General features: G+C 33.5%; 1 protein-coding gene across 4 annotated transcripts; it reads right to left on the reverse strand.

Moving 5' to 3' along the window:
* Positions 1–6,559: 6,559 nt before the first annotated feature.
* Positions 6,560–14,777, reverse strand: LOC117928871 (E3 ubiquitin-protein ligase DIS1). Of its 4 annotated transcripts, none has more exons than XM_034848944.1 (5): positions 14,617–14,776; positions 12,620–12,689; positions 10,517–10,750; positions 7,654–8,040; positions 6,560–7,108 (listed from the first exon to the last, which is right to left on the reverse strand). In XM_034848944.1, the coding sequence occupies exons 3-5, from the start codon at positions 10,724–10,726 to the stop codon at positions 6,788–6,790; spliced, it is 918 nt and encodes a 305-aa protein (XP_034704835.1). In that variant the 5' UTR covers positions 10,727–10,750; positions 12,620–12,689; positions 14,617–14,776; the 3' UTR covers positions 6,560–6,787. The 4 variants fall into 4 exon arrangements, with proteins under 4 accessions (XP_034704835.1, XP_034704834.1, XP_034704836.1 ...); XM_034848943.1 differs by lacking the exon at positions 14,617–14,776 and adding an exon at positions 14,263–14,556; XM_034848945.1 differs by lacking the exon at positions 12,620–12,689 and having other exon boundaries at positions 14,617–14,777.
* Positions 14,778–15,527: the final 750 nt, after the last annotated feature.

The following is a 15,527-nucleotide window of genomic DNA, read 5'->3' on the forward strand; positions in this document are numbered from 1 at the left end:
TTTTAAATTTTTTTAAATAAATATTGTTTTCAACAAATTGGGTTCTCTTCATCTAACAATATAATGAAATTATATCGATCTCTTCCTTAATATAAGGACTATTGCAATCTCATATGTATTATATTTATATATAAATTGTTTTTATTTAATAAAATCAAATATTTTTTAATTCAATTCTAACTTTATACACTTTCAAAATTCATATATATTATTTTTAAAATTTAAATATCGAATCTACCCATATATCTTTGTTTACGATATTTTTCTTCTTAATTATATATATGTCAATTACACTTACAAGATAATTTTAAAATGTATATTTTTACTTATTTTATCATTTTTTGAAGTTTTTTCAAGCATTCCTATTAATTTTAAATAATTTTCACTCTATCGATATTTATGAAAAAATATCCACCGATATTTCTCCGATATTTCCGATATATCCGTAAAATCGAAGTACCGATATATCCGTAAAAACCGATATTTCAATCCTTGCTTACCACCACCCGGCTAATTGTCCATTTATTAAATAATAAGCACATTAATATATAGTAAAACCAGCATAAAACAAAATATTAAAAAAATATTTTAATAAACAAATTAATCCTAATTATTTTATTTTTAAATTTCATTTAATTAATCACTAAAATTATAAAACCTATCATTATAATTTTCTTAACAATTTTTTTATATCATTTATATATTAATTAAATATAAAAATATAAATATTTAAAAATTTATATATATATCATCATTTATTTTACATCATTTAATATAATTAAAATGAAATGAATTATAATTTTAAAATAAGATATATTATAATTAAATATCATAATACTCTTGAATAATATTTTAACACATACGATATTATCATCAAAATATGATTAATTATTTTATATATATATATATATATCATTTTTTTAAAGAATTATTGTGGACCCCGCATTTCGGCTCATGCGTTTTCCACTCGATGGCGAGCTCGATTTTTATTTGAAAATGATTTTTATTTATTAAAAAAAATGACTTGGAGTTGCCACTTATTTTTGTTTTAGTTTTAAAAAGGGTAAACAAAATAAGAAAGAAAACCCTAAGTGTGACTCTTTATTTTGAAAAAGGTGGTCTGTGAAAAACCAGATTAGGCTCAGGAATCAGGTTACTTATTGAGAAGGTACGATAAAGACTGTAGCACCCCTCTAAGTCCCTAAAATCAGGTCTCTACTAATAAAATGAAACTGACGTGGCAATCAATAGGAAAGTCAATGGATATTCAAATCGATTATGCACATATGGGAATCAAAACATGCAATCGAGAATGACCAGAATAAGAGTGGATGCATACCTGGGCCACGAACGAGTAATGCGCTATCCACGAAACATATCACATGCATCACCAAACAGAAATTAAAATGGTTCGAAGGAAAATTGGATTTTTGAAATTCATTTGAAAATTGGAGTCTTAGAGATTATTTGAAAATTGGAGTTTTAGAGATTATTTGAAGATTGGATTTTTATAAATTAAATGTAAGAATGAGAATTTTAGAAATTAAATTTGAAAGAAATTGGGATTTTGAAGAATTATTTGAAAGTTCAAAATTTTTAAGAAAAATTAAGTTACGAAAATTGGGACTTTGGGAGTTAAATTTTGAAAGAAATCAGAATTGTAAGTTATTTGAGAAGTAGAAATTATGAAAGTCGATTTATAAAAAAAAATTGGAAATCTTGGAAATTGCTCGAAGGCAGAATTTTTAGAAATAAATGAATAAAATAATAATAATAATAATAATAATAATAATAGAATAAATGCGAGAATTGGAGCGTTGGAAACTAGAAATTAAGTTCGGAGATGGGAAAATTGAAATTTCAGATAACTAAGTTTAGAAATCAGAATTTTGAAGAATTAAACTTTAATGATTGAGATTTTTAAGAGAAATAAATAGGTAAATATGGAATAATGTTTCTAATTAGTCAAAACGATATTTGAATGGATGAAAGTGAATAGTGAGATTTTTGAGGTTGAAAATTAAATTTGGGTGATCGAGATTTTTAAAAGAAACAAATAGAAAAAATATGGAACGATGTTACTAATTAATCAAAAACGATATTTGAGCGGATGAAAGTGAATAGTGAAATTTGTGAGATTGAAAATTAAATTTGAAAGATTGAGATTTTTAAAATAAACAAATAGATAAATATGAAATGAAGTTACTAATTAGTCAAAAACGATATGGATGAAAGTGAATGGTGGGATTTGGAGATTGAAAATTAAGTTTGGACGATTGAGATTTTTAAAAGAAACAAATAGATAAATATGAAATAATGTTACTAATTAATCAAAAACGATATTTGAATGGATGAAAGTGAATAGTGAGATTTTTGAGGTTGAAAATTAAGTTTGAACGATTGAGATTTTTAAAAGAAACAAATAGATAAATATGAAATAATGTTACTAATTAATCAAAAACGATATTTGAATGGATGAAAGTGAATAGTGAGATTTGTGAGTTTAAAAATTAAATTTAAAAATCGGATTTCAACAAAAATAATATTTGAACGAATGAAAGTGAATAGTGGGATTTTGAGGTTGAAAATTATGTTCGGACGCTAGATTTTTGAAGAGTTGGACTTTAATGATTGAAATAAATAAATAAATATGGGATAGCAATACTAATTAACGAAATAATATTTAAACGAATAAAAATGAATAGTGGAAATTTTGGGATTGAAAATCAAATTTGGATGTCGGATTTTTTTGAAGAATTGAACTTTAATGATTGAAATTTTTAAATAAATACAGAATAATAATAATAATAATAACAAGAATAATATCTAAATGGACGGAAGTGAATAGTCGAATATTTGAGATTGAAAATTAATTTAAGAAGTCGGATTTTTGAGGGATTGAATTTTAATGATTGGAATTTTTAAAAGAATTAAATACATAAATACGGAATAATAATAATAATAACAAAAATAATATCTAAACGGATGAAAGTGAATAGTTGAATATTTGAGATTGAAGATTAAATTAGGACGTTGGATTTTTGAAGAATTGAATTTTCATTATATGAATTTTTAAAAGAATTAAATACATAAATACGGAATAATAATAATAATAATAATAATAATAATAATAATATCTAAACGGATGAAAGTAAATAGTCGAATATTTGAATTTGAAAATTAATTTAGGAAGACGGAATTTTCGATAAATGGCTTTAAAAGATATAAGTTTTGAAGATGGGACTTAAAATTTGGAATGTAGAAAATTCATTGAGACCAATGTAAAAAAAAATTTCATATATGATGATTAGACATAACTAAAGCAAGGAAGATGAAATATAAATTATTTTAAGTTTCAAAAACGATATTCCATCCTAATGATTTATCTTTTAGTTGTGTTTAAATTGAGTTAACAAAATAGGTAAAAATAAAATAAGATAAAAATAAAAATGAATGAATAAATTAATTAATTACGAAGATTAGAGGTTTAAAAACTTATTTAGAATTAAAGTAGCCAAATGGGCTATCTTAAAATGGACATAGGCCATGAGAGTGATTGGCTTGAGGAGCAAAGAGGCCCTTCATCAACAACTTTAGGTCTAGGCTCCAACTCAAACCCATACTCGTCACCATGGGCAAGCCCAAGCCCCCATTTCCATCACAGCCCGCCTAAACTCATCCACGTTCTCTTCGTTCGAATTCACCGGAAACGACAACGAAGCTTCGATGACTTGGCCACCGGCACGGTAGACATAGGCGTGGATGGACTTCTTGAAGGCGCCGTAGGCGCAGTGGAGCATGACGACAGCGTCGCCCCTCTGAAATTGGCCTTTCGCAAAGGTCCAAGCGACTTGCTGGAAGGCAATCACAGCGGCGGCAGTGGCGCTGCCGACGAGGGAGATTTCATCGTCATGGTCGGCGTTGACGAGGTCCTTGATCAGGGTTCTTGAACGAAGAATGGCTGGCTGGAAACGGTTGAAGTAGAAGTGGTCAGACTGGCTGAGAAGTAGGGGCTGCCAATGGTGTTGATGAACAGCAACCATGGGGGGTGGCCCTGCATGCATGGTTCCCATGCCTGTAGGTGGGTGGCTTTGGGATTCCTATGGAGATGAGCAAGGCGTGGGCATGGTGGGCAGCTGGGTATGCAAGGTTCCACGCATGTGAGTAGGAAATGGGTAACACAAAATGGACGGTTATTCCATTTTCATAAAATGATTATTCGATTCTTTTTCCTCTTTGGATCACAATTCAATCAAAACTTCTCGAGTTATCCTAATCTCTAGGAAAAATTCCTTGATTCTTCAACTTCGATGAAATTGGAATAGTTATCTTCATTAGTATACTACTACATTTGGATGAATCAGATTCAAATATTTCTTATTGATTCCTGTCAAAAAGAAACAATTTGAGTAGAAGGTCCATATCTTTTTTTTTAATGATTCTTTTTTTATGTTATTTCGTACTGTACAATTCCTTTGTTTGTGGGATTCTTTTCCCACAAGAGGTAATGAAAAGAATTATAGAATGGATTGCTACCTATGCCTAGATCGCGGATAAATGGAAATTTTATTGATAAGACCTTTTCAATTGTAGCCAATATCTTATTACGAATAATTCCAACAACTTCAGGAGAAAAAGAGGCATTTACCTATTACAGAGATGGTGCGATTTGACTTTTTTTTTTATTTACCGCTCTCAGTCTTAGGAGAAAGACACATGATTCAGGATAGAAAGAAAAGACACTAATGGGTGAGTTGGGTATAGGGAGGTGGGAATGAGAGATGGGTACGTATGCATGGGGATGGACGGGAAAGGTGAGTGATGAGATGGTGAGGTGCAAGATAGGCGTGATGGGTATGATGGAATGGTTGTGGTGTAGAGAGAGAGAGAGAGAGCATGCGAGTGAGAGATGGGAGGGGTGATACGCATGGGTAGAGAATGGGCATGAGGAATAGGTATGGTTATGCATGATAATCGTTGCATGCATGGCTAGGAAGTGGGCGAAATGGTGGAGGTGGCCATGCAAAAGATGGTCCCATCAATACCCCAAAGCCTTATCGTCATTTCACACGCTTAGAGCACCTTGTTGATACAGTCATAATCAGAATTCTCAATTACCTCAATGTCTAATGCATAATTCGTATACGCTTTGTACTAGATCAGAGGATATCAGTAAGCCCATTATCACTGTTCACAAGTCTACGTATTCTAAGACCCAATTCGGTACACAACAAAACTGGATAAAATACCACTTTAGGCTATCGTCTCCATCTTTCTTTTCTAGAAAATGCAAAAGGTGATCCGGATCATCCTCTATGATAATGTCCTATCCTGTTTCTGCGGGTCTAGTATCAAGACTAACATCGCTTCCATTTCCCTCCCAACGAGAAATAGAGCAATGAACAAGGAATAATGAAAACATGAAAAGAAAAAAAAAACAGAGTAAAGATTCGGTCCCATGTCATGAACTGTCAAAGAGCTGTGAACGAGTGGAATCTAAAGGGAGTAAAAGCATGGTTTTGAAACAGAAATTCATGGGAAAGAACAGAGCATCAAACACTTCCAAGAGAAAACAAAAAACAACCAAAGTGCATCCAAAAACAGAGTATGCATAGCCAAAGTCCCCCAAGGCAAAACGAGTGACCTCTAGCATCCACACCAATCAATAAACCAAATACCCAGGATAAATGCCAAAAATGAGAGTTAGTCAAGAAGGAAATGAGAAATAAGGAGCTCACAAGAATCATACCTGGAATGCTCATTTCAAGCAAAAAGTGGGTTGGCTTCCAGCAAAATTCTCCTCTGTTCCTCGTTTTCCCTGTTGAAGCCTCTCCTTATTAGCACCCCTCCCGAATACCCCACTCCTCTGTGACAAAGCCCCCCTTCAGATATCTAGCTCCCCCCCTGTTTCTATATCTTCCACAGCAAGCCATTACTAGCTCCCCTGTTCCTCCATCAACCAGCATAACTTCTTTCACCCACCCTCTTGGCCGGCCATGCTTCCTGCCATGTCCATACAATTGGTCCCATGCGTAGGGAAAAGGGTCCCCCACTTGTCTAAGGTGCTGCCAACTCCTCTAGGTGGTGAGACGATATCCTTCCCATGCTATAAAAATCCCTCAAAAAAAACTAATAGCCTTAGGCTCTTGAAAGGGGTCTACAACTATATATAACAATTTTTTTTATAAAACAACTTTAAAATATTTATTGTATATTTTTAAAGTTTTTCACGATATTTTCATAAGTTTTGATTAATTTTAAGTCAAACAAAAGTTTTTTTCAAAATATCCACCCCAATATATTCATAAAATAAAAATACCGATATATCTATAATTAGTAATTACCAATATTTTCATCAATGTTTGTAATTTGCTCAGATTATGAAACATACCAAAGAAAAGTTTCCTTTTTCAACTCCTTTCAAAATCTTACAAGCAACATTAGTAAAGTGCATCACCAGCAAATTTAGTCTGAAACCCTTTTTAAGTCTCCAGGCACAGATCCATGGCTTGTGTACTACTCATCCAAGCATGAACATATAAAAACAATAAAAGAAGTATGATGGATTTTAAATCTCTATGGATTAAAATTAATATTGTATAAACAATAGTTATGTCTTCCCATTCATGTATTTGATGCACAGATTGAGCAAAGAGGGTTTGCCTCCAAGAATCCAAAAAATACATGACCAGAAGACCTAATATGGCACTACAACAACAACAAACTGATCTACTTACTAGGGCAAAATAGAAGGCAAAAAGAGAAGCAAGGAGGAGAACAAATCACTTCACTGTTCCTTCCAAATCCTACCAGTCACTCTTAACTTCAATTCCTTCCGATCACCTCCTGAGAAGAAGAGAGCCATGTTGCGCTGGATGATGAGTCCATCAAAACTGTCACGAACCTTTCTGTGGCTGTCCCTTATGCTTCTGGGCACCCCTTGCCAAATCATCTTCCTGCCAGTCCCTCCCACCTCTAGACTGTAACTGTAGTTCTTTGCCTCATTGTCATCACCCATGAACCTCAAGAATGCTATATAGACTGGCGCCATTCCAAGCTGGAAGGCTTCAAAATGCAGACAGAAGTACTGACCAAAGCAACTGAAAACCTAAGACATAGGAAAAGGATTCAACAATCTATTAAATCCCCTATGAAATAAACTTACCAGAAAAAAAAAAAAGGTTTTATCACAATCCAGCACATTGTGTCATGGGAGGGGAGCAGTTTAGTCATTCCAACGGAAAAAATGTGGATATTTCGATAAACCCTGATTGGCATGAAAAATCCTCCTAATGCAAAGCCCAGGTTGCCTCTTTTAGATCCCTGTTCTATTTCATGCAAAGGGCAATTTGGGATTGGTTAATTGTCATTAATTGAGACTCCATAGTTGACAGGAGGCACATTGTTATATAAAAAAGAGGGGCATCAAAACAGTAATACTGTGATGTGCTCTTTTTTTTTTGGCAGAATGAAAAAACAAACCCATACATGTGTTGCCAAGATTAGTGAAAAAATAACTGGATATAAATGCACCAAACAAAATTCTTGCACTGAAATCCACACAAGAAAAAAAAAAAAAACAAACACTCTTATTTGCTTGGTTTGGAGCACCAAACAACAAAGGATAAAAGTGAGACAAGAAAGAGATGATACCGTTAGCATCCAAGTAGCATTTTCAACTTCATGAGGATTTGATTTAACATAGCGATGGTTGAAAGTACTGCCATTGTGCATGTCAACTTTATGATCATCTTTTAGGTGGGCCACCAGATAAGGAATGTCACCAATGACTGTGCATTCTGATCCAGCATAGGGGCAGTTATAGGGTCTATAGACACACTGAGATTCATGCTTTAGCTTGCTGTAATAAGGATATATGCCCAAGCACCCAAAACTCTGATATTTACATGGAAGTTCAAGGGACGCAGCTACCTTCTCCAAGGCAAGACATCTGATATTGCCAAGTTCATGCCTGCAAGTGGGACATCGGTTATGCACCCTAGGTTTGCATCCAGAACACAATGTGTGACCATTTGAACACTGCATAAAGAAAAAAAGGGGGGAAAACAATTAAAAGAATAACCACCAAAAACAACACTGTTGCAGTTCTCTTTGTTTGATACACGATAATTATCATAATACCAGAGAAACCCAAAAATAGGAATATAAAATGGATGCTTACGGATTAATAAACCTAAATTTAGTTAATAGAGGTAAAAACATCAAGGTTAATGCTAAATAGAACAGGTTAAATAATTCAAATTCTTTAAGCCTAACAATTGAATCATTAGCCAGTTAGGATATAAGAGCATCAACAGTTCACAGGTTAAGAATCTAAAATGTTCTCCTATTTTAGGTTTAGGCAGCTTCTTAGAGTAGGAAGAACCTTGCAAGGATGTGGCTGCTAGGGTCTTCACAAAAACAACTCTGCAAGAGAATTGATGTTTGACAAATCCATTCTCTGGAAGTGCATTTGGATCAAGTTGAACTCTACTCAAATGAATTCTGTTTGGCTGATCCTGCTGATTTGATTTTTAAATATATAATTATAAAGTTTATAGTCATTCAGACCAATTCCAAATGTTTTAAGAGATTTAAGTTGTCAACAACATAGATCTTTCGCTGCATCTCATGTAACAGCATCAGTTAATAAGTTAACCTACTTACAGGACGAGAAAAAAGAACAAATAATACCAAAGATATTGCAGCCAAAGCAATCTATTCATCCTCCTGATTTTCAGTATGTTAATCCTTACACTCCTGGGCATAAGTTTAGGGTTGTAATCTAGGTCAAGCTAATGAAGGAATATCACCATGGAATACAAGTTAATGGGGATAAAAATCAGAACCTGATATTATCACATGAGTCATTCTCCAGCTTCATGGTAGTTTCATTTGATATAGGTCAAGTTAATGAGGGCAAGATCACCATAGAATACTACAAGAAAAGGATTCATCTAAAGTCTATTCCTATATGCCCACCAAAAACTTTCTAAGGGTCCTTTTACAGTAGGAAATTCATTAAGACCTTTGGAAAACCATCCCAAATGCTATATTAGCCTCCAAATTGGATTCTTCAGACTGTAATGCTTCTGCCAAATCACCTGTACTGTTCTCCCATATGTCATTCCCTTCTTTTTTCAATGGTGCCCATGACTGCAGAGCAATTTGTGTTCCCAGACGAGATAAGGCATAAACAGGGATACAAACACTTGAAGGTTTCATTTTTCTCTAGAAACCGCATCCACTGAAGACTTTACTTTTCCATATTGGGTGACTTCTATTTCTCATATTTCTTCTTTATTTATTGATTTTTCTTTTCTTAATTTACCTTGAGAAGGCAAAATGTCATTAACTAGATACATGGACCTTCATGAACTAGATTTTTTACTTTTGTCCCCTGTTTTCTGGGGGGAAAAGCACTCAGTTTTGAGTTTACTCAGATCAAAATGAGAACACTTGGAAGTTATCCATGCTCTTGAAAGAAAAAAGGGGCACAACCCAAGGACATAGATGCATACAGAGGCCAAAGCGTGCCAAGAAAAGGGGGAGAGAGAAAAATGCAAACCAAAGCTTGTGTCAAAACAGTCAACAAAATCAAACAACAAACCTACATCAAAATCCAATAAGACTGAAAACCAAGGATAGAAGGTTTTTTAGATTTAGTTTTTCACTATAACTTCTAGACTTTCCTCCCTCATCAAATTTTTCTATCCTGCCATTTCCAAAATTCACCTAATCATGCGTAAACCATAAAGGAGCAACCCATATACCCTCCTTTGCTCCCCTCTATGGAACAACCATTCAATCCCACCAGCAGCTCCTTCAAATTGGAAGCACGCAAAAAATCTCAAACAAAAAATAATGGGCATAATGGCAAATAAGATATATTTATGTGATCAACCATAACTATTTCTTATTACATATTTATCCCTGTTGGTATTTAACTTGAATTAAAAAAAAAAAAAGGTCATTTAAATAACTTCAATAAGAAAATCCATAAGAGCAATGCATCTAGCATTAAGTGGTAACCTGAAAACTCCTAAGTTACAAAATATAATTGGGATTTAGGCAACCAAAAAACCCCCCAGAAACTGATCAAAAATAAAAAAACTAAAAACCTCTCCACAAATTTCTTCAATTGTTTAAGCCTTCTTCCTCTTCACAGTTGATTTATTGATTCAAAGTTTCACATATACTTAAGGTTCACTACCCATCAAGAAACCATTAAAATATAAGTTCAAGCACAAGAAGGCGACTCATATCTTGCCAATATTAGAATGTTGCTTTTGTTGCTTTAAATATATCAATAAAAAAACATCATATAAGAGCTGACCAAACGACAATAAAACTATTAATAAGAATCTTAAAGTCTTAGAAAAGTAGGAAAAATGCAACAAAGGTGAAAATAAAATGCAAATGAACTTAAGTTTTGTAAAGAATTCATGAATGCAAGTTATGTATAAACACCAACTCATTTCATGAAAGAGATCCCAAGAATGATATATAACCAAACCTGATGGATGGGAGGGTACATAGCATTTAAGCACACAGGACACTCTAATAGCTCCCGCACACTACTAGAGACGGTCACGTTAGGTTTCAGAGTAGTTTGAGCTGGATCATTCACATGTTCACTGACTTCCATCATATCTTCACTTTGAGGAGGATCAATAACCTCAGATTTGCTCCGCATGTCATCAAAATATGTATTCCCAGATGCCATTACAAGTATGGCCTGCTGCTTACTCTATGTACAAAGACGTATCAAGTTAATTCCCACTATTATCTTTTATTAAATGTGTGTGATCCAAATTGTGGTACAGACAGAAAATGAAATGTAGGGCATGCATGATGTAAGATTAAATTTGTATTACCAATCCAATAATCAGATTAATGACCTTAAAGGAACAATAACAGATGTTTCTCCATGTCCTGGAAAGGAAACTTCTAATCTTCCACAAGTAGTCTGTTCTAAAAACGTACAACAATCAAATCATCTCGGACATGAAACAAACTACTAAACCCTTCAAAAAGCATAAAATTTTTCAAATTTTCTTAACTTTGATCTTTGCAACTTAAAGAGATGGCTTGCAGAAGAAAGCCACAGCCTGGAAGTATGGCTTTGACAGTTAGGAGCAGTGGTCCAAGAAGTTTGCTGAAGTTATGAACCTATGGTTTTCAACTATTGAAGGCTTTGAACAAATCTAGTTGAAGTTAAGCATGGTGAAGGCTGTATAAAAAATTTGGTGCCACTGGGATGAAAGTAGAAGGTTTCATTTAAATCAACTTATTCTTTTATTCTTTTATTTTTTATTTTTTGAAGTATAAAACAAGAGAAATTCATAAAAGGAAATGCCAACAGAGTACCCCAAAGTACACAAGAAGTATACATTGACGCCTAAAAGCACCACCGTTCATTTAAATCAACTTATAAATCACTAAACAATATACAGAAGCAAAATTGAGCAACAGAGAATATGAGTTGCTTGGATTCCTGTTAAAATGCCTTGTTTGGTATTCTTGGTGTTCAACGCATGATGAATAGTAGGATTTGGATGACCCTAATAGGGTGTATTATGTCTAAGAAACAGGCAGAATCAGCAGATCACTTAGTTGCTCATTATAAAGTGGCTTTGGAGCTGTAGATTCTCATCTTCTCGTATTTGAAATCTATTGGGTATTACTGTGATTGGTTCTTGAGTTAAGAGTTGGGTTAATGCATTAAATCTGGTTGCAAGAATGAGTAAGATAATTGGAAGAGGGTCTTCTATAATTTTTCTTTGGTTCACTTGGAAGGGCAGAAAAAGATAACATTTTATAACATCGAACTTTACATTCTAAAGTTAACAAGTATTATCCTTAGATAATTCTTTGTATGGTCTGCTTTAAAGGAGAGCAACCACAAGGTTTTTTGGTTTTTTTTGGATAGGCAAAAAGACGATATGCATTAATAGAACCTAAGCAAATGATGCAACAAAGTACACATGATTCATACGATCGTCACAAGAGCAATAGCAGATTTTTGTGATATTGAGCTTTCTATTATAAGTTGAGGAGTACTGTGGCCATAAAACTCTTTGTTTGGAGTTCCTTATGGGACTTTGGGGATGATCATTTCTCAGTATGCCCATCAATATAAATATATCTCCTCTCTAACATTTTTTTATCCATGAAAATATAATCTTCACTGTATTTCTAAACTATAGAAATAATCTTGTTGAGTTTTTAAGTTTCCATTGTCTACATTCAAGCATCCCTACATATCTAACTCTTCCACATGTCTGGGTGTAAGAATTGGTGTTTGAGCAGTGAAAAAATATTATGAAATTGGGCTCAATTTCATGTACATTGCATAGCAATACCCAGCCAAGATGACATTTATAAACATCTGCACATTCTAGTAAATATATGATACATCAAGGATATCGTGATGTCTAGACAATACCAATGTTGTACCAAAAGATAGGTTGAGAAAATTTTCACAATTTACTCACCAACATCCAAACGGATATTTAGACAATCTGTGTTAATTAAAAAGGAAAAAGAACAACCCCCACCAACTCCCCACCTCCCTCAGGAGCAACTGCAGAACTTTTTGTTTAAAATAAATTCTTACCTCCAAATCACACTTTCCACCCTTGCTTCTAGTCTTCTTTCTCTTAGAAGATGCCAACCAATTACTTAACCTGCCATATATTATCCATTAGATTTTATGATTTCTCCATCAAAATTAAAGGGAATGGGAAAATGTAGGACCCAATAGATGATCATAGAGTTTAGAAATAGGTCATGCATGTTTACACTAATTAAATCTACCTAATTAAAATATATATATATATATATATATAACATTGAGATCTGGCTGAAGAGGCAAGCAGAAGGGGAATGTGGGAGGTTTTAGGTTCAACAAATAAAAAAATTTACCTATAAAAAAGAAAAATGATAAATCACAATTATACCCTGCCAGTGCCCCATCCATCATCATCCTGATTGTAATATGTTTTGTATACATGCATGCACTAATTGAATTCTACAATATTAATGTGCAAGTTTTTCACCTACAGTATTTCAGGTGAATAATAATGACAATGAATGTCCAGTGTCCTCTACAGATGCCATCAATAATTGGACATGTGTACCAATCCAGGGATGCAACAAGGATTAAGCTCTACCTTGTGTTCCATATTGACAATCAAGGGGCTTCTAGGAATTCCAGCCTATTGAGGAATTCCATTCACTCATTAAGTCCATGGTATGGATCAAACATAATTCTATCAAATGGTGAGACAACAATAGAATCCCATTCTATCCGGATAGTGCACTAGCAAATGTTAGGTAATACTTCAGTAAATCCACATATGATGCAAAGAAACCATCCTAAACCTACAAACTTGTCAAATTACCAATTTTCAGATAGCTAAAAGGCCCTTCTCAAGAAACTTCCAAACATAAACATGGACTCAAGGAATAATGCATGCAAGAAAAAGACCTCTCAAAATGATATCTTGAAATCCAAGTGTTACATTTGAAATATAACAAAGAAAAACCAAAAAAGAATTCTTTTGATTAGTACAACCTAAGTCCCACAAGTGCAAAAACACAAACATTTCCATATTTGATGAGAAAATTGAGTTCTTGTACAAAAAAAAAAAAAAAAATTATTCCAATCATTTCATAGTGAACTGTAAAGTAGTCACACTGATTTTACAAATACCAACATGAATAGTAAAAGTACTACCTTAATATGCTTTCAGAAATTCCAGATGGTGCTTCACTAGAAGAAACAAGTAAAAGAGGGGATGAACACAACCATTTTCTCACAACTCCTATGGTATTGCACAATCTTAGGCCAAGAGGATGGAACTAGTTGGTTGCTTAAGAGGTTTTTTGACATAACTACAAGCAAAACTCATCATGAATTGAGTACTTACCCGCAATTTTCAAAAATTACATCCAATTCATTTTGTCTATCTAGGGGAAGGATGGTTTTTCATTTTTCTTAGAAAAAAAAACCTATGGGGATTATTGATGGGAGAAGAGAGCCAAAAGCGGAAAGGATTACACAACTAAATTCCTACAACTATTTGATTCCACTAATGCCCAAAAAAAAGACTTCCCCAAGAATATTAATCCAACAATATAAAAAAGTTCAAAACTTCACCAAAAATAAATAAATAAATAAATGCATTAGAAGAAGAATAAACAAGCAAAGACAAACCCATCAAATGCATCATTATACTTCTGAAAATGCCCACTTACAGCATTGATAGTTGTAACAATTTCCAGGTGATACGCACGACGTTAACTCAAAAGATCAAACGAAAAAGGACTAGCAAGTAAACAAAACCACAGATCAAAGGACTAAACCAAGCACAACAAAAGGGTATATTCAGGTCCAAAAACAAAACCCTAAAACAACAAACCCACACAAAAATTCAAATCAAATCCACAATCAGATCCAGAACATTCCAAGACAACGTCACAACAAAAAAAAAAAAAACGCGTTCCATCACCCCTCATATCACGCAAAATCCACACCAAACAGTGCGGAATCCAACCTCCAGAAGAAACAAAACAAAAACATCATCGAGAAAGAAACAAGAGACGAAGTACCTCGAAACGACGTCGTAAATCAGGACCCCATGAGAACAGACTAGAAAGAGGAAGCCCTAAGAATCAATAAATACGAAGGGACGAGGCAGCGAAGGAAATTTTCAAATTAAAGACGTTTAAGAGAGAGAGAGAGAGAGAGAGAGAGAGGAGCGTGGGTAGGTGAAGACTGAAGACAGATATTTGAGAAGAAAATACAAAAATAAAAGGTTAAAAGTGTGGGGCCCTGGATCTCGTAATTCTCAAAATTGTGAGAGTTTTCTCGAGTGCCAAACAAGCCCTTGAAATTTAAATCTTTCAAACTTAGAGAGAGAGTATGTAGAATCTCAGTGCGACGAAGGGAGCGCCAAGTGGAAGAGAGAGAGAGAGACAGTTGTCCGGAACCGCTGAGGACGGCATTTGGTTCACGCGCTACGCCCGTACCGTACGCGCTTTAGTTGAAAGTGAAATTGTCCGCGTCTCTGATTCACCAAGCATGCAGTATAATATTATTTTTTATGATGAGGAAATAATTTTACCAAATTTAAAAACATTTTTAAAAATTTTAAAATATTGGCGAATTAAATTATTATTATTATAATAATAATAATAGAAGAGATTAAGAACTCGTTTCATAGTGATTCTAAAAAACACTTTTAATATTTATAATATTTAAAAAAATTTATCATTCAAGTATTAAAAATATTAGAAACGCTTTTTAAAATCACTCATAAATATTTTTTTAAAATCACTTATAAACTCATTTTAAGAATATGTTTGATAGTGATTTTACAAAATATTTCTAGTTTTTTTAATGCTTGAATGATAAATTTTTTTAAGTGTTAGAAATATTGGAAACGCTTTCTAAAATCATTATCAAATGAACTTTAAAAGCCCCATTAATAATGATTTTAAGAAATGTTTTTACCTTTTTT

The sequence above is a fragment of the Vitis riparia genome, chromosome 13 (assembly GCF_004353265.1).
Source record: "Vitis riparia cultivar Riparia Gloire de Montpellier isolate 1030 chromosome 13, EGFV_Vit.rip_1.0, whole genome shotgun sequence".
In the NCBI taxonomy this organism is placed as follows: domain Eukaryota; kingdom Viridiplantae; phylum Streptophyta; class Magnoliopsida; order Vitales; family Vitaceae; genus Vitis; species Vitis riparia.

Excerpts from the sequence above, each read along its gene's own strand:
- LOC117928871 (XM_034848943.1), bottom strand. Across the intron at positions 10,751-12,619 it reads GTGGAAAGTGTGATTTGGAG|AGTAAGCAGCAGGCCATACT; the intron begins GTAAGAATTTAT and ends CTTTGTACATAG. Across the intron at positions 7,109-7,653 it reads ATGCTACTTGGATGCTAACG|GTTTTCAGTTGCTTTGGTCA; the intron begins GTATCATCTCTT and ends CCTATGTCTTAG.